Source organism: Pinus tabuliformis, chromosome 3_2 (genome assembly GCF_031772625.1).
Source record: "Pinus tabuliformis cultivar Carrire ecotype Pingquan chromosome 3_2, CPIR1, whole genome shotgun sequence".
NCBI lineage: Eukaryota > Viridiplantae > Streptophyta > Pinopsida > Pinales > Pinaceae > Pinus > Pinus tabuliformis.
The window spans coordinates 386,514,980-386,540,166 of NC_142302.1; the positions used below are offsets into that span (position 1 = coordinate 386,514,980).

Here is a 25,187-nt window from a genome sequence, read left to right on the forward strand (position 1 = left end):
GACTCAGTGTATGCAGACCCATCCTGCTTCTGCCAACCATCACCACTGAGTCTTCCGTCCACCCTCTCGATAATGTGCCAATACAATATCTGGAGGCCGAACACATACTGGAAAGTTGCCTCAACCATAGATGGTATCCTTTGCTCATGCATGGTCCTAACATGCCTTGTGGAAAGAGTGACACATGTCTCCCTCGTAACCAGCTCCCCAAGCATAGGCTCATTGATGAACGATATGCCGCCCCTGCAGATGATCACCTTATCCCCCAACCTGTGGCTGTCAACTCTTGCACTGACCCAATGCCACCGCTGAGAAGTTTCTCCCCTAGCACGTTAAGTGTCATCCCAATATCTCGAGTGAGCTCCCTGTCCCCCGCTGCTCGCGCCCAGAGTGTCAAAGGACAACAGCAAAATCGTCATCCTGCTTCTGCCAACCATCACCACTGAGTCTTCCGTCCACCCTCTCGATAATGTGCCAATACAATATCTGGAGGCCGAACACATACTGGAAAGTTGCCTCAACCATACATGGTATCCTTTGCTCATGCATGGTCCTAACATGCCTTGTGGAAAGAGTGACACATGTCTCCCTCGTAACCAGCTCCCCAAGCATAGGCTCATTGATGAACGATATGCCGCCCCTGCAGATGATCACCTTATCCCCCAACCTGTGGCTGTCAACTCTTGCACTGACCCAATGCCACCGCTGAGAAGTTTCTCCCCTAGTGCGTTAAGTGTCATCCCAATATCTCGAGTGAGCTCCCTGTCCCCCGCTGCTCGCGCCCAGAGTGTCAAAGGACAACAGCAAAATCGTCTATGCCTATAAGTGATGTGTAAGAGGGACAAGCGTGTGAGTCCCCATGGATACCATCGAGTATCACTCATCTGCGTCCACGTCGATCCTGGGTAAACTACACCCCAAGGTATGCCTGTTGTCTCCATCCATAAGTATCCTTGGAGGCAACCCTCCAAGACCTCGTTGTGCAGCACCATATGCCCCTGCATCCCACAGAGTATCCTTGTACTCCTCGACCTGGCACTGTACCCTACAGCCTATCCCTGTACACCACTGGATACCCCATGCTACTATTGTACCATCATCTATTGTCTCGTATCCTGCCTGTCACTGTACCTGGAACTCCCCACGTGTACTCGATGCGATTTGAGTCGCTCAATGCAAACCAACATGCTACATCAAACAACCACGTACCTCTGTGCTCCTCTACATGCCATTGCTCGTCACTACATAACTCTATACAATACTGGATGATAGGGTCTAAAATTGGGTCTGTATGCATCAGGTCGCATCCCTCTGCATAACAGTGGACTCTGCGGCATATCCCTGTGCACTCCTGGGTACCACTGCCTACTGTCATACCACCCTATATCATATGCCATCCCGCATGTGCCAACACATCCACCACTTTGCTAGTAAGCCCTCCATGATGTGGGCTACATCTCCCCATCTGCCTTGAAAGACCTGAGCGGCCTGACTCCTCACATGCCAACAGGAATGACACTACTATGCCTACTGCCTATCCTCAGTAGCTCTGGTGTCCAATATACCAATGAGAGAGCACTGTCTCCATGTAATGCCCTATCTGGTGGCCTGTCGATGCCACCTCCTCCTACTAGCTCCTGCCAAAGTAGGCTAATCACCCTGTGACTCCACGCACAGTCAATATGCCAAGACAACTCATGAAATTTGTCTGCTCCCTTGTCAAACCATCTTGTCACTAGTGTTATCTAGGGCTCTGATGGAGATCTGAAAATGTGTGTGCGCCCAAATGTTGGATCCATCACGCAGCTACTACCATCACCTATCGGCTCTATGATGTGATGGGAAATCCCACCTGGATCCCAACAACAGTCTAGCCCTTGAGTCCCTCTGGTAATCCATGGCCTCTGCTGAAATGTGGCCATGGATGTATCCAACCGCCTAGCCTGCTCCATCGAGTACCATCTCAATACCTCTCGCCATCCAATCCTAAAGGAGGGATGGAATGTACAATCCCTTGTGGAAGGAACAAGCCCTCCAAGCTGATGCGGTGTCATACTCAAATCATGTCGTTCAATCCTGCTAACTGATAAATTTTCATAGGGCTACATTGTTCTTTGCTTTGATAATTGCATTTCATCATTAATAAATTAAGTTCACCCCATATCATCATTAAATTATTCAAATCTACACCATTATACATCAGCATATGAAATTATATAGAAAGAACAACATCATCATCATCATCAATGCAGTGAAACATAAAAGGAAAAATAGAAGAAAAGCATGCACACACATAGAGACACAGGATTGGTCCAAGACTAGGGCAAAACCCACTATGGGGAAAACTCTTGCAAATCTTCTTCTTCTTAGATCGTTATCAAATGATTCAGCAAAAGAGAGTACAATGATCCATAACTTTATCTATGCAACAAAACAACTATGATATCCATGAAACAGGTCTAAACATGCTTGAAAACAAAACCACGATTCTAATGACTGTAATATGTTGTCACTGGCTGTAGACGACTGCTAGATACCACTGTCACTGTGTCGAACACTGCTGAACACCGAGTGGAAACTTTAGAATACTAAAATCTCATCTTTGAGTCTCGAACGCAAGGAGGAGGAGTTGTGCGAGCATCTATAACAGACCTGGACACTCTCTGTGAACTGTATGCCAGCGACTATGGCAGCCCGGACAGACTATTATGTGCATGTGTCCAGAGACGAACTCACCAAATTTGCTCAAAAACCCTTGGACACTCTCTTATAGTTACTGTGCATGTGTCCAGGACCTCCTAGACGCTCTCAAGACCACTCTGTGTGAGCGTCTGGGGACCAACACCTCCAGATCTGCCTTTGGAACCCTGGACGCTCTCATAAGCTTTTGTGCCAGCGTCTATGGGTCTCTGGACGCTCTAATAGGCTTGTGTGCCAGCGTCCAAGGACTAAAATGCCCAGTTTTGTGCCAACATCTAGGGCTAGAAATCCATATATCAGTGCGAGCTTCGACCCTAAGATTGCAGACCCTTGTGCGAACTTTCCTCTAACAGACCTGTGCGAACCAAGACAATAAGAGAAGAGAAGATGGCTTGATCGAATGTGTCTAAATGAGCTTCAGGCCTCTTCTATTTATAGGCTTTCATGAGGGTCCACTTGGGGTTAAGTAGTTACCCATGTGGTTAGGACCAACCCATTCCAAAATACATGTATAAATAAAATAACTCATAACTCAACTTCCGCTTAAATTGGGTGGTCTTTAGGTCGATTTTGGTCCTCTCGAAAAGAGGAATCTAATGCAATCATTATCTCGGTCATTTGAGCGGTCTAAGGTGGAATTTGACCGCAATGGCAAAAATTAACACTAACCTGGCCCCGTCTAATGTGTAAGGGTGGGCTAATAACATTGTAGATCCCATCAATGTGCCTCTAAAAAAAACTATGCTGAAATCCCAACGTGTAGTCTCTATGTTGCCCCTCATCAATTGCTAGCCCAAAGGATGGTTGCACATCATCCTCCATCATGGACTCAACATGAGCCTCCAACTGCTCCTCCATAGACAACCCAACACCGAAGACATGCTCGCCAGTCAGCTGCAGGTGGTTTTCGTCCGGTAACTCTGTCATAAATCTAGATGCCTTTGTACCTATTGGCTCCTCATCAACGGTGGAGATGTCTCCCAACACCTCATCAACTTGTGTTGTGCAGTTATCACCTGAGTACTCAATCACAACCCCGGATACCTCATCAATGAATACCTCAACAATGGATGGCATATCATCAACGAGTGTATGCTCAACTGTCTCCTTGCCAACCATGGCCCCTTCAACTACTCCATCTTTTGCCTTAATCCTCCTCATCATCCCTGCATAATTCCACTGAATTCCCACTGATTTGTGCATGCCTCTTAGTTCACAGAAATCCCAAAAAGAGAGAGATGTCTGAATGCGATGTCCCAATGATTGGTATGCCCTCCAATTTGCTGCCAATAACTCCACATCAATTGCAATCATGTCTTGCCATCTTGATGCATTATCCATAATTTTGGGCATAGTGGATTTGTTGTATAATTGAGAATGGTCTTGATTCCCAATTGTGGTATGAATTAGTTGCTTCCCCACATCAATCATCATTTGTTGCATCCTAATCACCTCATTCAAGGTTACTTCCATGTTGTTTGATTTTAACCTTTCTTTGGATCCCATGATTTCTTAGTTTTTTTTTTTTTTTTTCTCGTCTTGTCATAGAATGAAGGGTTTCCCACAAGCTGAGCCAAGATTATGGCTTTGATACCACTGTAATATTCCTAGTGGGAAATATTAAGAGATACCAACAAAGAAAGCAAAATCATGTAACCATAAAACTAACATGTCAGCATAATGACAAATTGCACCAGAAATTGTACCAAGAGCTGAGCCATTTTATCAACTGAGAAAACAAGGTACATATAAATGAAGAAGAGGAACCTGGGGTTGCTACGCAAGCTAGTCAAGTCCCAAGTGAAAATGGCGCTGCCCAAATGCTGGAAACTGCACTCCCCAAGTCTCTGCACTAGCCCAATAAATCCTGTTATTGTTGGCTCGAATGGAATTGGTGTTTCGACCCTCTAAATTGCTCGAAAAATTCGAGGAAATTAACTAGAGCCTCCTCACAAGGAACCGAGAATAACCCAGAAAATTCTCACCGACCCAAATGGTGGAAATGGTCCCGAAGTGAAGTGCACCCTTCTCCAATAATTTCTTCTACTAGTTGCTGACTAGAACACTGATTTCTGCCAGAAATACTATCTAGAAAATTCTACGAAATTAACCCAGGACTCCTCTCACCAAACCCACAAAAACCCAGAAAGGGTTGGGGCTGAATCCACCCTCCCCCGGTGACCCCCAACAAGTGCAAATCACCCACTAGCCAGAAAATGCCCCACAATTTGATATTATAGAATTATGCCCAAATCTAGCACTGACAAAATTCTCCCTTGAGGTATACCTCCAATCTCCGACCCTTATCTCTCCACAATTCTTCTCCCTTCTTCCCTTGAGGTATACCTCCAATCTTCGACCCTTATCTCTCCACAATTCTTCTCCCTTCTTCCCTTGCATAGGCTAAGCCAGAAACCCCTACAAACTTCCAAATGAAGAGAATTTCGTCCCACAGATTTGTTGCTCTCTATCCCTGCAAAATCACCACAAAATTCCCAGCTCCAACTATGAAAATCTTCCTGCAAATAACCTAGACTCCCACTTGCTGTATGCTAGACCACAATGAATAACTCGAATTGCCTCTATGCTCGGGAAATACACAAAGCTCAGAATATTCCTATCAATGAAGCTCTATGAAAGCCCAGCAATGGACTCTCCGAATTCCCAACTAAGGAGGCACTCGAAGTCCTTCGAAGATGGGGTGGAATTTTGCCTGGAATTCCTGTGCTAAACAGCGCTCTACCCTTGCACTAAACAGCTCCAAGAGAAGATGAAGTGTTAAGTGTAATAGTCAAAAGATGATTAGAAAATGAGTCCATCCTCCTTTTATAATTTCACCCCATGCTTCTAGACTCCTTTTTTAATTATTATTTTATTGGTGGGGGTCATTTTCCACTAAGTGAATTTTGCCTCCATTTTAATAAAATAATAATTTTCAGTCAATCTCCAATAAAATAATACTTGCCACATTTCCCCAAAACAATATTTGCCCCTTTACTTAATATCACCAAAATTAGGCAAAATTCCCATGCTCACAAAATTGGGGATATTACATAATAAGATAGAGGGGTTGGAAATCCTCAAGAGATTCAATGATGCTGCAACAAACTTTAAGAAGCTCGTAATAAAATAGAGGAGGGGTTGGAAATCCTCGAGAGATTCAGTGATGCTGCAACGAACTTCAATATGCTTGAAAATGATGAACAAAATGGTACGAATCCCACAAATTGGTTTTCCCTACTTGATCACCAAGGAACTGATTGATAACGTCATTTGTGAATACCCCAACCGAATATGGCTCCGTGAAGTAATCCTCAATATCTTCAAAACATACCCAACAAGGATTGAAGAAGTAGTCTTAACATCCAAGGTCAATAATCCCCTAGTAGAAAGAAAGATAGTAATATGACCTTGACTAAGAGTTTTTAGAGTAAACTCCAGTATGCGTAGTCACCCCTTTACTCATAACCAATCTTAGTGTGGATCTATCCCTGGGTGGTCTCAATTAAAAAGCAATGCCTTGTAGGTCTACACCCATCACACATAATTTCTGCTGGAGCTGTCGAGTGCTTTGATGTTATTGATATTTGTTGTAGGTTGAAAAAATAAGTAATTCATCTAGTAGTAAAATGAGTACTTCAAAGCAAGCGGTACTTGAAAATACTCACCTTTAAGGAACAAGGCTAGACAACTTTAGTCAAGATATCTTATGCTTGAGGACCTCCTTCATTCACCAAAATGGCAACAGTATCTGAAACTGTTCTCATAGTAAATTAGACATCAGAAAATGATAGTGTTCTTTTGTTTTCACCCTTGAACAAAGCTTGCAAATCTGCTTGTGAAATAATGTGATGGTTTTATCTCTTAATCGATGTGAACCGAGACATCATTATATTAATGTAATATGCGGTTAGGTATGAAAGAATACTAAGGCATTGTAGCTTACTCACCACACAAAAAAACTTGATGATGTATATGAACGTATTTAGTGAAGATTCGAAGAATAATAGAAGACATTGTGTCTCCCTCATATTCTCTCTCGGGCCTAATTACTAACACTGAGCATGTGATAGTGTATTAAGTTTTTAATACTAATGGGTGCCTATCAAAGAAATAGTTTATACAAGGTAAGGTTTTGCGCTTGTACTTAACATTTTTATATAATCATGAAAGTGGTTAGCAAACCTATAACCTTGGTAAATTGTAAAATACAATGTTTTCTGTAATCTTTATGTTGTGCTTAGCAATTCGAGGTTAAACACACAAACACAATCGTTATTTAGATATGTTTCTAGTACATACTCCTGATCATGCATGCCTCTAAAAACTATGTAGAATAAATAAGGAGTCTAACCAAAATCAACATGCTTGTCAGTTGAAGAAATGGGAAGTAGATGCTAGAATGAAAATAAATTAGATATGGTTTTAGAATAATATGAATTATCTCAGCACAGTAAGAGTAGCATACGAAAAGAAAATACTAGCTGAGCAAAAACATTATCTTCTTATGCCATGAAACCATACCCTCTCCCCAAGAACATCAATTGCTTACCAACTTAAATATTCTATTTAACCCTTTCTTGATTCTTTGAATAATGTCTCAGATTTGAAGTGACCACTAGAAGGATAACATGCCTCATTGACTATGAACAAGTAAAACTTAAATATTCTATTTAACCCTTTCTTGATTCTTTGAATAATGTCTCAGATTTGAAGTGACCACTAGAAGGATAACATGCCTCATTGACTATGAGAGGTCGTAAGTTTTACTTGGTAGCAACAAGCTTGCCTATAGGACCCAGAAAAATCTGCACTTTCTAGTAGTTATATACCTTCGCATATTCTTTCTCAAGTGAGGCTCTCAACCAGAAATTGAGAACAAGAGTGCAGATGTCAAAAGGATGCTGCCTGAGAATCACATTGAACCATTCACAAACTAATGAGTTGAATTCCTTATATGATCTTCTGGATAAATAGGTTTCTAAACAAACATGATGACATTGTATTGAAGATGACACAAAAAGAGTGCAGTAGTCCTTGGAAATGTTTTAGGCTAACTTTCCAGCCAATGTTGCCTAGGAATCGTACCCACCCATAGGGGATGTGTTCCTTGTGTTTCCCCATCCCTGGGGACTAGGGAATTGCCGGGGGAAGTCACCATTTTTGAAAAAGGATGTCCCGTACATGTTTCCTGACAAAAACAGCAAGGTTTGGGGGACATCCCTCCATGTTTTGGGGCATGTCTAGACTTCCCCAACCTAAACTAGTGTGAAAATTTCAAGCCCCAGGTGACTAATGTCCTTCTGATCTCAATCAAACAAGTAGATTACTGAATTTCATTAATGGTGAAATTAAATTTTAGGCCAGAGCACCAATCTCACAATAGCTAGAAATTAAATAGTGGAAGCATAACACACATACACAGTTAATTACTCCTTCAAATAAGCTTTTCAATCCTTTGAAAAACTTACAAGGAAGCCTCTACACATTGACCCAAAAACCAGCACTACACTGATGCCAAGAAAACCTTGAATTGAGCAAAGAAACTGATGTACGGATGTATGTCATGTTTCTACGAAATGTACAGACTCATATATGGGCTGTTCATATGACTGTACGGATACATATGGTACTGTCTTCATGACTGTATGGATTTCCATATGACTGCAGAAAACTACTGCTAGGATATGTACGGTACTGTCTCCATGACTGTTATGGATTTCCATATGACTGCACAAAAATACTGCTAGGAATGTCTCTTTCCTGGCTTCCTGCTTTCTCTCCCTCTTCATGGCTCACCCTGCTCAACTGCTCAAGCGTGTTCAAAGACTCTACTTTGCCTTGTCTTTACAATTTTAGTGGGCATCTATTTTTAAGATTACTCCTCATCCAAGTCATGCATGATATACAATTTTGGAATAAAATATAAGATACTCAGTTTTTTAACTAAAGTGAATTATAAAATAGAATTACTTTTCCAAAAATAAAATTACTTTTCGAAAATATCTTGAACTACTCACACATTCACAGTGAACCTCTGTGGAAGTTCCTGTCTGAACTATAATTCTCAACAATTAGCACCCATGTGGCACTAGTTCTCCAAGAAAATTATTCATTGACTGGTTTGGCATTTAGACCATGACAATTACCCACGCAGTGTGTTATGGAATACTATGTAGTATGTAAGGGGGAATAATCACAACAGTTTTTGACTCCCATGTTTGGTAGGTTCTTCCCTATGTTTACTTTTTTTTGGGGCTTCTGAGGGTGTATTATCTTTTTGTAGACCTATTATTTAAGAATCACTACTTCCCTTGAGTTGTATATTAGTTCTATGTTTTAAAATGTCCACTGTTAAATTTTAATATTTTAAATTGTTTTAAATATGTTTTGCTGTCCCATCTACTTGTCCCCTGGAAATTCCTCCAATCCTCCCTACCCAAAAACTTGGTGCAACATAGTTGCTAGCTAAATTCCAACTAGGCACAAGCCCAAAACCTCATTAATCAATGTCATCATTGGTGAAATAATGTGATTCTATAACCAAATGAGTTCTTGTCATTAAATCATTTACATAATCAGTTCAGAAACTGTTTTTCTAGAGTTTAGAAATAGAGTTGTTGCAATCAAGAGAACTCATCAACACAGCTGAGAAGTGCGCTCAGCCTGGATAGAAGTGGGGCCAAGTATTTTTTGAATGTTTGTGGTGTCGATACTTCTAATCAAACATACAAGGATAATACAAGAAAACGATCACCGTAGCAGTCAGAAACTGTACCATTGGAGTTGAGAAATAAAGTTCTTATGACCAAGCGAATTACTCCAATGTAGCTAAGAGATGCGCTCCACCTATAAAGAGGTGGGTTTGAAATATAGGTTTACTCTTCTGTGATACCCATACATTTACTCAAGCACAGTGTCATACATAAGAATGATACAAAAAGTAGAGGTGGAGGTTGCAATGAGGATTGTGAGTACTGAGTAGGATACAAGTAAGAGAGCCTTTTTGCTTGATATTGTTTCTTTTGTCTTGCTGTCATTTACTCATAAAGCCAAATGTATTAAAACGAGGTAGCCTGTCCTCGATGCATGCCAAGGAAGCTACAATGTTGAATATTCTCTTCTCCCGATGTGGAAAAGAGAATTCGCAGTACTTCAAATCCACGTTGCTTTTAAAATAAAACAAAAATAAATTATAGAAAGTAAGGATGGAGTGATGCAACAACTGTCAACGCATGAGTGTGAAAAGATTCACATTTAGACGGTAATAAAAAATGGCGATTCTGGGGACCCTGGAGATAGCAACATTATGTGCACAATAACCCAAGAGGAAGAAACATTGTGCTTATTAACAATGATTGAATTGCAATGGTATGTGATTAAAGACAACTTTGTAGGGAGGGGAAGGGATTCACAAGTTGAAGTTTGGAAGATCAATGTTAGTGGTTTTAGGGATGCCTGATAGTCATTGTGCTGGCTAGTGTCAGCGGGGAAGATACAAACAGTCTGGTTATTGAAAGCATGACTGGACTACGATCAAAGTAAAATCTTCAACGGATGAGAAATGAAACAGCCCCACTGATATTGGTGGCTAATGATGACAATATCATACATACATAACAAGGATTTTAGTGATAATAGTAAAAGAATTATCTTACTGCATGTCAACTATTAGGAGCCCAAGGTTGACAGTTAAGTTTTGGTGTTCTCCGGAGCAGATGTATAGTCAGATAAGAGGCAGATTAAGAGGGTGAATTAGTTCTTCAAGGGTGAATTAGTTCTTCAAGGGTATAATTCACCTTCAAGAAGCAAGGTAATAATTGTCCTAGGAATATAGTCTTCGCTCGTGGAAATTTCATGCAACAATCAATGCGGTAATCCAGACTCGAGCACAGGCGTGGGCTTGTTCCCCATGGCAAACTTCTGAAATTTCAATTAACACGTAAGGTTTGTGAGGAATACCTCATAAGGGTTCTATGGGCTTATTGCAAACATGTAAATTTTTTCTTGATTTACAGACCACTGTGTAAAAGATAATTGATGTTGCAAAACTTCGATAGGATAATGTTCCCAGGTTGTTGGATTCCAATGTTGCTTGGTAGAATTAACTTGTGCTGAGCTGTGCTGTTCATCTCATTGTAAAGAAAGTTGTAACATATTCTATTTAGTGTGTTCTCTTAGAAATTCACCATAATTTCAGCTATTTTCTTAGCTTTTCCTTGAGTATTGACTTCTCATATTTCTACTCCTGGCATTATAGGCTGAAACTCCCCAAAACAGGGGAAACAGAAAAATGCAACGCTGGTTTTATCGTTCTCAGTCTGTCACAGTCATCCACATATGGTCTGCATGGCTGGTACACACTTCATCAGAAGCCTTCCAATTTGCACCAGAGGGTCTTACCAAATTGCATCTTGACAAAATTGATGAAAGCTTTATGGATCATCTGCCTACATTTGATGTTTTAGTTGTATCATCTGGCCACTGGTTTACAAACAAGGCAGCTTTTCTATACAAAGACAATGTTGTGGGTGGACAGCAATGGTGGGAAAAAGGCCACGAACGCAAAATTGACAATGCTGAAGCATTTGCTATTGCCACAGAAACTGCATTGAAAGGCATTGTTTCGCATCCAGATTACAAGGGCTTAACAATTTTCCGTACCTTTTCCCCCGATCATTATGAAGGAGGTGCCTGGAATACTGGAGGCTCCTGCGCTGGTAAAGTGAGACCTTTTACAGATATTGAAGTTGTTGCCAATGGTTTCTCTGACTTGATGAAATCATGCCAACTATATGCGTATGAGGAAGCCAAGAAAAATTTGAAAAACAGGTCCAAATTGATATTGGCGGACATAACTTCTATTTTTGAGCTTAGAGGCGATGGGCATCCAGGACCTTACAGGAGTCGTGACCCTAATAAGAGAACAGAAAGAGGTCCAAATGGACGACCCCGGCCCCAGGATTGTGTACACTGGTGTATGCCTGGGGCTGTGGACAGCTGGAATGAGTTTGTCCTCGAAATTACAAGAAGGCATCTAAATGGCAGCAGCAATGACATTCGAAATTATCAGAAGGCATCTGAATGGCAGCAGCAGTGACATGTGAATTGTAACAGATCTCACGAGATAGCCGTGTGGGTGCCCACTGGGGTGGTCTTCATCCATACACTCGTGCAATATTTGGTAGCTCAAATCCATTTTTCCATTATCGTAGACATAAACTAGCCATTGCTACAGAAGTTACCAGAGAGCTCATAAGATTTTTAAATTGAAAAAATTGTATGCAATTGAGATAATAGGCTATTTAAGTTTTTATTTTTATTTTTTTAAAATTTATAATAGGTAAGAATATTAGAGTTGGTTAACAAAAACATTTTTGAATGTCATTATAATTACAGGTTAGAACATTAAAAATTGGACACTCAAAATGCCAATATTTTTTTAAAAATTAATTAGGTTATATTATTAATAGATGACATGATATATTTTGGACATTTTTCTTGGTTAATTTTGCTCAAAATTATGTATAAATTTTTAAAATTCACAAGTTTAAATTGTTTAATTTGCAAAAAATTGAATGTGTCGGGGATCCATTTATGCTTGCAAAAGCATTTATAAAAAATAAGAAATTAGAATGTGGTTAAAAATTGTATTGCTAGGTCCATGGGATCTGGGATAGATAGTGATGGGGTACTATGTTAACGCACTCCTTGATCTGAAGTCACCAATTCAATTCTCTACCGCGATCGGGGTGATATACTAGACATGATGAAGATGTAGTCCCCCTAGCTTACAAAAAAAGAATTGTATTGCTAGATTACAACCAAAAAAAACTATTTTATCTATTAGTTAGACTACACCTATTTTAAATACAGATTGAGTGGTTTTAATGGTTAAGAACACATGCCTTCGAGTAAAAAGTTAAAAGTTCAAATTTAAAAGGGTAGAAAATATACATCTAGAAAACAAATCACTACTTAAAGACATTGCATTCATATTTAAGTATAGCTTCCTAAGAATTGAGATAGTCTAGTAAAATTCAAAGGGTAGAAAATATACATCTAGAAGACAAATCACTACTCAAAGACATTGCATTCATATTTAAGTATAGCTTCCTAAGAATTGAGATAGTCTAGTAAAATTCAATTAGCTACATGTAGTTTTTTTATATTCAATTGTAAATAGTGTTTTCCCATTCAATTGTAAATGATGGAGAGTTCATTCATGTGATGGGAAGATTTGACATCTTTGCATATTCATAAAGATTTCGCATCTTTGCATATTCATCGGAATTTTGACATCTTTACATTTTCATCCAAATTTTTATTTTCAACAGAAAGAAGCAGTAGTTGTCTCCACATTGGATTACAAATTTTTATTTTAATAGAAAATTATATATATATATAATTTTACTTTTTATTAATTTTTTATTTTTATTTTTTATTTCAAGAGTAGAACGGATTGTAGGGCCGTGCTCTTGAAGGAATAGAGTCCATAATCCCCATTATTTCATTTCATGTATCCACTTCCTTAGCAAGGAGTAGAGTCCATAATCCCCATTATTTAATTTCATATATCCACTTCCTTAGCAATCTCATCTTATAGGGTAAATTTTGCCGCATGATTTCTTAGATACTTGTGGGTTTGTCTAGTATTGTCTCAATGATGGTTGCTTGAATTTTCTTTTATATCTAATTTATCTTTTATATATGGTTTTCCATACCCTTTTTATTTTTGAAATATCAAGATAAAATGTTTTTCATGTCATGATATGTTTGGGGTTTATGATAAATGTTTCAAATCCTTGAGATGTATAAAAATGAATAACAAATATTTGTTTTGAAATAAGTGCTTACTATCTAAATATACTGGAATGGAATACGAATCTATGATGTTTATCCAATTTATACTCAATTTTTTTTATCCGTTAACACTTACCGTGGCCTACTTCCATTCCTATTGTACCTCCTAAGTCATTATTATAAACTAAAATTTCAAATTGCTACACACAGAAACAAGTCTTTGGACATTATTCTTGTAAGCATTGAGCTTGGTGATTGATATTTGTGATGGAAAATTATTATTTTACTTGTAGCATTGCCATACATAGAAATAAGTCTTTGGACATTATTTCCCTAAGCATGAACTCGGTAATTGATCTGTCATGGAACAATATTATTTTACCAAACCAATATTTTGCATAAGCAGCTTAGTGAGAAAAATATATATTTGAAAACAAATCCAATTTATATAGCTTCCAAAATACTTTTGCTACTTCAATTAGTACATGTAACCTAGCTTTCCTTTATATTTATGCAACAAATATAGTAACTCAAAGTATACTATTAAGGTAAGGTTATTGTTACTGGTTCCATAACTCATAGATGACAACAAAGACGTTATATAGCTTCCAAAATACTTCATGTATCTCAATAATACAAACAATTTAGCTTGCCTTCATATTTATGAAACAAGTATACAACTCAAAAGTATACTATTAAGGCATGGATTGTTGATTTGTGTAGCTTGGGAGGTACTCCAAGCCCTAAGGTTTAAGGTTTGGAGGGCAAAGCACCACAAGGGCAGCGTGTGGGCTTGGAACTCAAGTGTGAGGTTTTGTACCCATTATTATTTGGGCCAAAACCATGATGAGAAATCGACATTTGATAGATGAGAATTATAGTGCTCGGTGAGACTGATTCCATGGTTGTCGTTAGAGAGAAATGAATTTATGAAGTTGACTAGTAATTATTGGTTTTCAAGTCATGTAGGCTTGATGTAAAATTCGTCCAATAGATGGGCCTCTTCATGAATTCATTGAGCCCTCTTGTTTGCTATAAATAAAGGGTGAATTGGATTCATTTGAGGCATCCAAGTGTGCATCATTTCATAGAATTCTCTCTGAAATAGGCCAAGCTCAAGGAGGAAGATGAAGGTGAGATAAAAGTCTAGTTTTTGGGCATACATACACCTGTGATGAGGCCAAGAAGCTACAAGAAGTAGGCTGCAGGTCTAGAGGCAATTTCAGGCATGATTTTGGTGTTGTTTATCTCTATTTTGGGTCCGAGTTGAGCTGGAAGGGAGGTCGCATATCTTGAGGAGAATTTGATACCTGTGCATGGACTTTTTAGGATTGTCTTCCCTATGATGTCGCAGTCCTATTATGTGTTTTCTTATTTGGCCGCAGTCCTATAGAAGAGTTTTGTGAGGATTGTTGTCCTTAACAAGCTAAAACAATGTGCCATCTATAGCAGCAAAGGGAGGAGGATCTTGCGGAGAGGAATCCGTTGTCTTCTAGGTGCCCATTGGAGTGTTTTAGGGTTGTCACAAAATTCTATGGGTGCCCTAACCAATGAGGAACTACAACAACATGCACAATAAGAGGTATGTTGATGAGATAGTGTTGAATTTGATGCTAGAGGATCAATCCTAGGTTGGACAGATGTGCTTGTCATCTTTGTGAGTTGTTAAGGTGAAAAGGTGCCCTAGACATGTTGTCATAAAGGACCTTGTACAGCAGAAGGAGGGCACACTTGGCAATCCATGTGTTGGATCATTGGTTGGATCAGATGATGGGCAACGTGAAGAAACCTTAGGAGTTGTTTGGAGGTTCCCACATGGACTGTTGGGAAGCCTACCAAGCAACCAAGGTAACAACAGGCACATCAAATTGAAAGGTAAGAGGACAACAACAAGGAGTGTTGCAAATGTTCACTTGATGATCTATGGATTGATGGTGTCTTAGGTGAGGACATATTCATGTGCCTAGATTTGTGCAATAGCTCCTCTATTGTAGAGAAAAAGGAAGATTGGTGAAGTCTGTGGGCAACCATATGTAAGGGTCTCCTAAGTGTGGGGATGCCCTAACTAGGTGCAAATGCTACAGCATGGACTTGGTCTCTCGTGGACTGTTGGAGGGCAGCGTGAGAGAAGACCAATTGTGGACAAGATTAGGCACTTATGGTCTACTAGAGGATAACGTGATAGTGTCCAAGTTGGAGCTCAGTGAGCAACACCTCGATGGAAAAAGGTAGTTGCGAGAGAGGCAGTTCTTGATCTCAAGGGTTGACGAACCAAAGGAGCAATTGTGGAGTCCTAAACTTATGTGTGGAGAAGGACTTCTATAGTAGATGATGGGCAATCCTCCTAGCCCATGTTCATTTTGGGAAATGGACATCTTGTTGTGATAGGTGGCAACCCTCCATGCCCTATGTTGTTCTTCATCGGTGCAGCGTAGAAAGACCATAGTGGGTTGAAGTCCCTAAGTAATTGAGGAGTAGCAGTGGGCAGATCGAGAGTTGTTCACAAGTGGAGTTGTGAACAACTCGATAGGAGTCTCGATGAGTTGATGCGTTGATGGACGAATGATCAACTAGTGAGTAGATTAAATAGCTGAGGAACTGGAGCATTCATAGAGGCCTGAGTTGCAGATCGATAGACGAAGGACCAGGAAGGTACAGGGTACGACCAAGGGGAGCTGAGAGAGTCAACTTCATTAGCCAGATGGTCAGAGTATTTTATTGAGGGTAGATTGGTTGTTGATGGACCGATAACAAGCTCCAGTTTTGTATCTTGTACTAGTGGATGTATGAAGGCCATTATCCCTGGTACGGGACCCCTAGACTATTGTATCATATGTTGTTTAATATAATGAAGTTGGGTTGAAAACTGTAAAAAGTTGTCTATATTATGTGCATGTGTGATTTACTGTTGTTTATATTCCACTCTGCAAAGTAGTATCGTTGATATTTTTGGTTTGGTAGTGCTAGGGATTTTAAGACTCTTACCTAGACCTACGGTTGTGGAAATTCAACATGGTATCGGAGCATGTCTGAGCTACTTTAAGGGACAGTGAATCAAAGTGTGCATAACGAAGCAACTCAGAGGGAGTTGTGGGTGTCTAGATTATGGAGCTGAGGGTTCAGTTGAAGACACTGAGATGTGGTCTCGATAGACTACATGATGAGATGGGAAGGAAGTTATGGTGGATAGGTCATGAACTTGGTGCACTTCAATATGTTTTGTGGTGGTTTGTAGATCGTGAACATCCTATGTCTTGTCATGGATGGTTGGGAAAATTCGAGGGTTACTTTGGCGTGGACGAGATTAGGCTGATTGAGATGGCTTCATGTGATGGACTACAGGTTAATAGGCTAGAATCTTCATCAAATTGTGATGTTGCATATTCAATATTGGTAGGATTTGCACGAGTGGTATTTGATCCAGGAGGATGAGTGCTTGCAGGAATGAGCCAGTGGAGGTCGTGTAGGCTCAGAGGGAATCTAGCATCAAAGGGAGCATCCCTATGGAGGTTTGGGATCTTCAGGTTCAGATGTGACGAGGCAAAGGCACTACCGATATTGTCGGATTCATCTACAAGGTATGTTGTAGTGATGGATGCCAAATGGGCTAGTGTCACCGGATGATGATGGTTACTTCCTAGTCTTGGAAGTACCTCCCTCGCTAAGAGGGAGTGTTGATTTGTGTATATTTGGAGGTACTTCAAGCCCTAGGGTTTAGGGTTTGGAGGGAAAAGCACCACAAGGGAAGCTTGTGGCCTTGGAACCCAAGTGTGGGGTTTTGTACCCATCGTGATTTGGGCCAAAACTGTGATGACAAATCAACATGTGATGGATGAGGATGATAGTGGTCGATGAGATGATACCAACGCAACGAGAATCATCCGATTTCGAGTTGTCGTTAGAGAGAAATGAATTTTTGAATTTTACTAGTAATTATTGGTTTTCAAGTCATGTAAGCTTGATGTAAAATTCGTCCAATAGATGGGCCTCTTCATGAATTCGTTGAGCCCTCTTGTTTTCTATAAATAAAGGGTGAATTGGATTCATTTAAGGAATCCAAGTGTGCAACATTTCATAGAATTCTCTCTGAAATAGGCCGAGCTCAAGGAGGAGGAGGAGGGTGAGATAAAAGTATGGTTTTTGGGCATACATACACCTATGATGAGGCCGAAAAGCTACAGGAAGTAGGCCACGAGCCTAAAGGCAACTTTGGGCATGATTTGTGGTGTTGTTTATATTTGTTTTGGGTCAGAGTTGAGTTGGAAGGGTGTAGGAATTTACAGGGTAAGTTCCTCAGACAGAACACCAAAGGACACCGCTCACAAACAGATCACAGATCAATACACCAGTATTTTTGACGTGGTTAAAACCCTCAAAGAGGGAAACAGTCCATGGCTTGAGCCAACGCAGCCACTTCAGGCAATTTATTAATAAAAGAATGAAAATTTACATAAGCTTCTCTCATGGACGGTTACCCTACAAATGACCCTCCATGCTCTTTAAATAGAGATCATGGACCAATCAGGTGTTAAGCCACGGATCAAGTGTCGGTAATACCGAGGAGAGAATGAACCATCGGATCACTACATATCGTGACCGTCGGATTGTAAGTTACAAAATGTACATAGTAAAGAAACACACTTTACCTAACTCTATACTAGACCAAGTTATACTTAACTACTTCCTATGTGTCGGAATATCCTAACATCCCCCCTTAAGAACAACTTGGGATAGGATTGAAGGATGTACAAATATGACACAATAGGAGAAGGAAGGAGGCACTAGAGCCTATCCCCCCTTAGTGACAACTTCCTGAACTCCAACCATAAATCGAAGTTTAGTAAACTTCGCCTCTGTGAGAGCCTTTGTAAAGATGTCTGCAACTTGATCATCTGTTGAACAATATTGCACTTCAAGAACATGGTCGTGAATGAGCTTTCTGATGAAGTGCATGTGCAGTTCAATGTGTTTGTTGCGCTGATGTTGGACTGGATCTTTGCATAGTTGAATGGCACTTTGATTATCACACCAAAGTGTAGTCGGATGTTGCTGCTGAAAGCCAAACTCTGACAGGATTTGACGAAGCCACAAGGCTTCCTTACTAGCTTCTACGGCACCACGATACTCTGCTTCTGCTGAAGAAAGAGAAATGGCACCTTGTTTCTTGCAAGCCCATGTAATAGGTCCTGAACCAAGAGTGAACACATAACCTGCAGTAGACTTCCAATCATCAGGGTCACCAGCCCAATTGGAATCAGTGAAACCAACCAATAGAGGAGATGCTTCGGCACTGTAATGAATCCCAAACTGAACTGTACCTCAAACATAACGAAGTATTCTTTTAGCTGCTTTCCAATGAATTTCATGTGGGTTTTTCATAAACCGAGCAACAAGACCAACGACAAAGGAAAGGTCAGGACGAGTATGGGTTAGATACAAAAGTTTTCCTACAAGTTGACGGTATAAGGTAGCATCAACTTCAGGGGAAGTGCAAGTGACTGAAAGTTTGACTCTAGACTGAAAGGGAGAAGGAGTTGGCTTACAATCTTCCATGTGAAAATGGCGTAGAAGATCACAGGCATACTTGGACTGGGAAAGGGAAATACCTTCCTTGGATTGCAAGACTTGAAGACCAAGAAAATAATGCAAGTGTCCTAAGTCTGTCATTTCAAACTTCTTTTTAAGGCTGGACTTCACATGGTTTATAAGGTTGGGATCACTACCAGTGAGGATAAGATCATCAACATAAAGAACAAGAATGATAAGAGACTTGCCCACTTTCTTGGTGTAGACAGTATTGTCAGAATGACACCTAGAAAAGCCAGATTCTAAAAGAAAGCTATCCATTTTGGCATACCAAGCCCGAGGAGCTTGCTTGAGACCATAAAGGGATTTCTTAAGTCGACATACAAGGTTGGAGTCTGTTTGTATAAAGCTAATAGGTTGTTCCATATAGATTTCTTCATGCAAGTCCCCATGCAAGAAGGCAGATTTAACATCCATCTGATGGACTTCCCATTTGAAAGAGGCAGCAAGGGAAAGAACAAGGCGGATAGAGTTCATTTTGGCAACAGGGGAGAAGGTTTCGGTATAGTCAATGCCTTCAACTTGTGAAAAACCCTTAGCAACAAGACGAGCTTTATGTTTATCAACGTTCCCATCTGGTCCATACTTGGTTCTGTAAACCCATTTGCATCTAACAAGTTTTCGTCCCTTTGGTAGAGGAACAAGATCCCATGTATCATTTGCCAATAATGAACGATATTCTTCATTCATAGCTACGTCCCAATCTGGATGGCCTGAAGCTTCTGCAAAGGTGTCAGGATCATAATTCATTGAAGCTTGAGCCAGTAAAGAAGAGGCTCTATCGAACTGAGAACGTGTACGTCGCTGATCTGTAGGATCACCGGCAAGATCACCTGCTGCATCCCGAGTAGCACGGACCCATTTTGGAAGCTGAGGAGCTGAAGGAGGATCCTGAGAAGGTGGGGGCAGATTTTCATCCTCGCTTTCATCATCTGAAGAAGAAATATTTTCAAAAGTAGAAGAGATAGGGAGAGGTGGCAGATCCGCCGAACTAGGCTCGTAGGCCGATATATTTTCAGCAAACTTTACATCTCTTCTAATGATAACATTTTTGGACTTAAGTGGAATAAGTCTATATCCTTTGACATCTTCAGAATATCCAACAAAAATACATTTTTCACTCTTAGGTTCTAAAGCTTTATGTTTCTCATCTGGAATATGGGCCCATGCTTCACTTCCAAAAACACGAAAGTGACTTACATTTGGTTTAATTGAGCTCCATGCTTCTTCTGGAGTGATATTCTTTAAAACCTTAGTAGGAGTGCGATTTATTATGTAATTTGCACAGTTAATTGCTTCTACCCAAAAATTAAGACCAAGTCCTTTAGATTGAAGCATACAATTAGCCATTTCCTTTAAGGTGCGATTCTTCCTTTCAGCTACACCATTTTGTTGTGGAGTATATGGAACAATATGTTGCATTTGAATTCCATTCTTAGTGCAAAAGTTGATGAATTTGTTGTTAACATATTCTCCGCCATCATCAGATCTTAGCTTAAGAATTTGATGTCCAGATTGTTTTTCAACAAAGGCCTTAAAGGCCAAGAATATGTTAAATACTTCACTCTTGAGTTTTAAGAAGTATACCCAAGTGCGTCTGGAGAAATCATCAATGAAAGTTAAGAAATACTTGTAGCCAGAGAATGAAACAACTGGAAGTGGACCACATAAATCACTATGCACAAGCTGTAAAGGGGCTGAGGCATGCCAAGAGGCACATTTTTCAAAACTATCCCGATGATGTTTTCCGAGTACACATCCGGAACAAACACCATCTCTGCAAGATACCATTGGAAGACCTGTCACCATATTTTCTTTACATAGATTCTGAAGGGAGCGATAGTTTAAGTGACCAAATTGCTCATGCCAAAGTTTGCTCACTTCATCATTATGAGCAATAAATACCGAGGGAAGATTTGATGACCCAAAGTTGTGAAACTTATACAACCTTGTAGAATCATCAGTAATGCCAGTAGCTAAAATCTGTCTAGGATCTCTTAAGTCCTTAATTACAACATCATGAGGTGAAAATTCAATGATTTTACCTTCACCTAAATGAATTATCTGATATACAGATAGAAGGTTACAGGATAAGGTTGGAACACATAATACATCATTAAATTGACCATTGTCTATATGAACAGTTCTAGTCCCTACAACACTAAGAGATCTATCATCACCAACATATATATTTTTGGTGTTACAATCATTTAAAGAAGAAAACATGGCTTTGTTTTTGGCCATGTGATAAGAAGCTCCAGAATCAATGAGCCACTCATGAGAATGAGAAGAAGAAGATACATTTAGTGCATAGCTAGACCGAGATGCTTGACAACCACATGCAGAAAGTGCTATTCCTGAAGATGAAGTTGAAGTTGAAGAGTGCTCCAAATGGATGTTATTCTTCTTCATTGCTACTTCCAAGGCTTCCATCTTCTTAAAGCATTTGGATTCTAAGTGGCCATCTCGATTACAAAAGTTGCAATGTCTATCAGTCTTCTTCCCTTTGTTTTTATTTGTCTTATCGTTTTGTTGAAATGATTTTTCATTTTGAGGCTGAAATTGCTTAGGACCCTTGTTTGGTTTAGGACCATTCCTTTTAGGATACAACTTCTTAGGATTCTTTGAATTTGGTTGCTGTTGGGCAGCTAACGCTTTCTTAGAAGAGTTTCCAAGATTAAGAAGACCAAGGTGTAAGAGTTTTTCTTGTTCTCTTATTAAAGAATCACAAAAGGAATCAAAGGAAGGGGACTTGTAGGCTTGTCCTTGAGAAATGCAGGCTTCTCTTGTAGAATGGAAGGTGGAAACAAACACAGAATAGGTTGGTCCCAACTTAGTAAGAATGGAATAGATAAGGTTACTATCTTCTTTCTTAACCTTAACACCTTCCAAGAGAAGTCTAAGGGTCTTGAACTTGGACAAAAAATCTTCAATGCAAGAAAAATTATTGGGGTCCAATGTAAGCAACTCATTTTCGAGTTGATGGGCTTTAAGTTCATTTTTAATTCCAAAAACTTTAGTGATCTGTTTCATTGCTTCCTCATGAGTATCAGGTTCTGCAATATGGAATCTAAGATCTGGAGAAATAGACATCCCTATCAACCCACATACTTGATCTTGCCTATTTTCCCATTTAGCTGCCTTATCTTCATCTTTCGGTTTGGGTTCTTGGCTTGAGGCTATTATGTAGAGACCTTTACTTCTAAGTAAATCCACAATGTAGGACCACCATTGGAAGTAGTTGGTGTTGTCAAGAATAACTTGGCATGGACTTTCCATTTTAACAGAAACTGAAGCTATAGATGCTGAAACTAAGTGTTCCAATGGAAAGATCTCGAAAAATTAGGTTGGTTAAAAAAAAAAGGGCACTGAAAACGGCTTTCGGATGAAGAAGTTATGGCTTTTTGAAGAAAATTTGATGAAGATGCCGACGAAGTGCGGGAATGTGCGGAAATGAATGATAATGTTATAAAAAAAATCAGCCCCCTTTCCAAACTTAATCTAATTAGCTCAACAAAAAGAAGACTTGAACTCAAGACCTCTACTCTCATAAAGTAGCTTTGGACCAAGTGAGCTAAACTAAAAGTTTAGTAATTTTTGGAAAAGAGGAAGGGGGTTTTTTTTTTAGTCGTTGAAGCTTTGGGCTGCGTGCTTACTTTGAGAAAGCTCTTTTTCCCTACAAACAAAAAACACAAAACCCAACACGGACATACAAAAAAAAAACGAACCTTACGGCTCGAAGTTAGCTTTAGCCGGAAACTAAATATTTTCCTCAATGTTTCTGATTTTCCGAGATCACACTAAGGCGCGGCGAAAAGAGCATACGCATGAGAAAAATCCTTCCTCTCTGTTTCTGATTTGCCCAGATCGCACAGAGTCGCGGGGCAAAGAGCATACGCATAAATGAAAGGTATAGATTCGGTAATAAAAAAGGAGCTAAATAAACCGAAATAATAAACATAGAGAAAATAACTGTAAACTGCAAATAAACACTGTATACCTCCAGATCTTAAAAATGACGTAGCTAGGGCTTCCGGAAACCTTTTCGCATGAAACGAAAGGGGTTCCTCACTGGAATAGATGCTCATAACATAATAGAGCAGTCCTCTCGACCCGAAAGTAGTAAAAAACAATAGATCTAGGAAACGACAGTCGGATGCAGTTCTACTGGCTTCAGATTTGGATCACCAACGGACGCGGCCCTCAAATAGCTCTGATACCATGTAGGAATTTACAGGGTAAGTTCCTCAGACAAAACACCAAAGGACACCGCTCACAAACAGATCACAGATCAATACACCAGTATTTTTGACGTGGTTAAAACCCTCAAAGAGGGAAACAGTCCACGGCCTGAGCCAACGCGGCCACTTCAGGCAATTTATTAATAAAAGAATGAAAATTTACATAAGCTTCTCTCATGGACGGTTACCCTACAAATGACCCTCCATGCTCTTTAAATAGAGATCATGGACCAATCGGGTGTTAAGCCACAGATCAAGTGTCGGTAATACCGAGGAGAGAATGAACCGTCGGATCACTACATATCGTGACCGTCAGATTGTAAGTTACAAAATGTACATAGTAAAGAAACACACTTTACCTAACTCTATACTAGACCAAGTTATACTTAACTACTTCCTATGTGTCGGAATATCCTAACAAAGGGAGGTCGCATACCTTGAGGAGAATCTGATACCCGTGTGTGGATTTTTGAAGTCTGTCTTCCCTTTGATGCCATAGTCCTATTCTGGGTTTTATTATTTGGCCACATTTCTGTAAAAGAGTTTTGTGAGGATTGTTGTCCTTAACAAGCTGAAATAGTGTGCCATCTATAATAGTGAAGGGAGGAGGATCTTTTGGAGATGAAACCACAGTCTTCTAGGTGCCTATTGGAGTGTTTTAGGGTTGTGACAAACTTTTGTGGGTGCCCTAACCAGTGAGGAACTACAACAGCACGCACAGCCAGAGGTATGTTGAAGATATAACGTTGAATTTGATGCTATAGGATTCGTCCTAAGTTGGAAAGATGTGCTTTTCATCTTTGTGAGTTGTTAAGGTGACAAGGTGCCCTAGACATGTTGTCATAAAGGACCTTGTACAACAGAAGGTGGGCACACTTGGAAATCCATGTGTTGGATCATATGATGGGCAGCGTGAAGAAACCTTAGGAGTTGTTTGGAGGTGCCCACATGGACTGTTGGGAAGCCTACCAAGCAGCCAAGGTAATAATAGGCACATCAGATTGGAAGGTAAGAGGACAACAATAAGGAGTGTTGCAGATGTTCACTTGATGATCTATGGATTGATGGTGTCCTAGGTGAGGACATATTCATGTGCCTAGATTTGTGCAATAGCTCCTCTATTACATAACAAAGGGCATATTGGTGAAGTATGTGGGTAGCCATGTGTAAGGGTCTCTGAAGTGTGGGGATACCCTAACTAGGTGCAAATGTTATAGCAATGGACTTGGTCTATCGTGGACTATTGGAGGGCAACATGAGAGAAGACCAAGTGTGGACGAGATTTGGCACTTATGGTCTGCTAGAGGACAGCGTGATAGTGTCCAAGTTGGAGCCTGATGAGAAACGCCTTGATGGACAAAGGTAGTTGCGAGAGAGGAAGTCGTTGAGCTCAAGAGTTGACGAACCAGAGGAGCAGTTGTGGAACCCTATACTTGTGTGTGGAGAAGGACTTCTACAGTAGATGATGGGCAGTCCTTCTAGCCCATGTTCATTGTGGGAAATGGGCATCTTGCAGTGATAGGTAGAAATCCAAAATGCCCTATGTTGGTCTTCATCGGTGCAACACAGGAAGACCATAGTGGGCTGATGTCCCTGAGTAGTTGAGGAGCAGCAATGGGAATATCGAGAGTTGTTCACAAGTGAAGTTGTGAACAACTCGGCATGAGTCTCAGTGAGTTGATGCGTTGATGGATGAATGATCAACTAGTGAGTAGATTGGATAGCTGAGATTCAGTGGCGAGATGGACTTGGAGCATTGATAGATGTTGAAAATAGCAATAAGAAATGCTAAAAATAGAATTCAGTATATTCCAATTTTAATTTGTCCTTGAATTAAAATTGAGAATTAAAATTCGA

At 40.0% G+C, this 25,187-nt stretch overlaps 1 protein-coding gene across 1 annotated transcript in view; it reads left to right on the plus strand.

The window, feature by feature from the left end:
• The window catches only part of LOC149181029 (protein YLS7-like), a 77,713-nt gene extending 65,726 nt beyond the window's left edge, over window positions 1–11,987 (plus strand). The window contains exon 3 of the mRNA XM_089414067.1: window positions 10,961–11,987. Coding sequence (XP_089270193.1) covers window positions 10,961–11,800 — 840 coding nt within the window. The 3' untranslated portion in view covers window positions 11,801–11,987. The remainder of the gene's footprint in view (window positions 1–10,960) is intronic.
• Window positions 11,988–25,187: the final 13,200 nt, after the last annotated feature.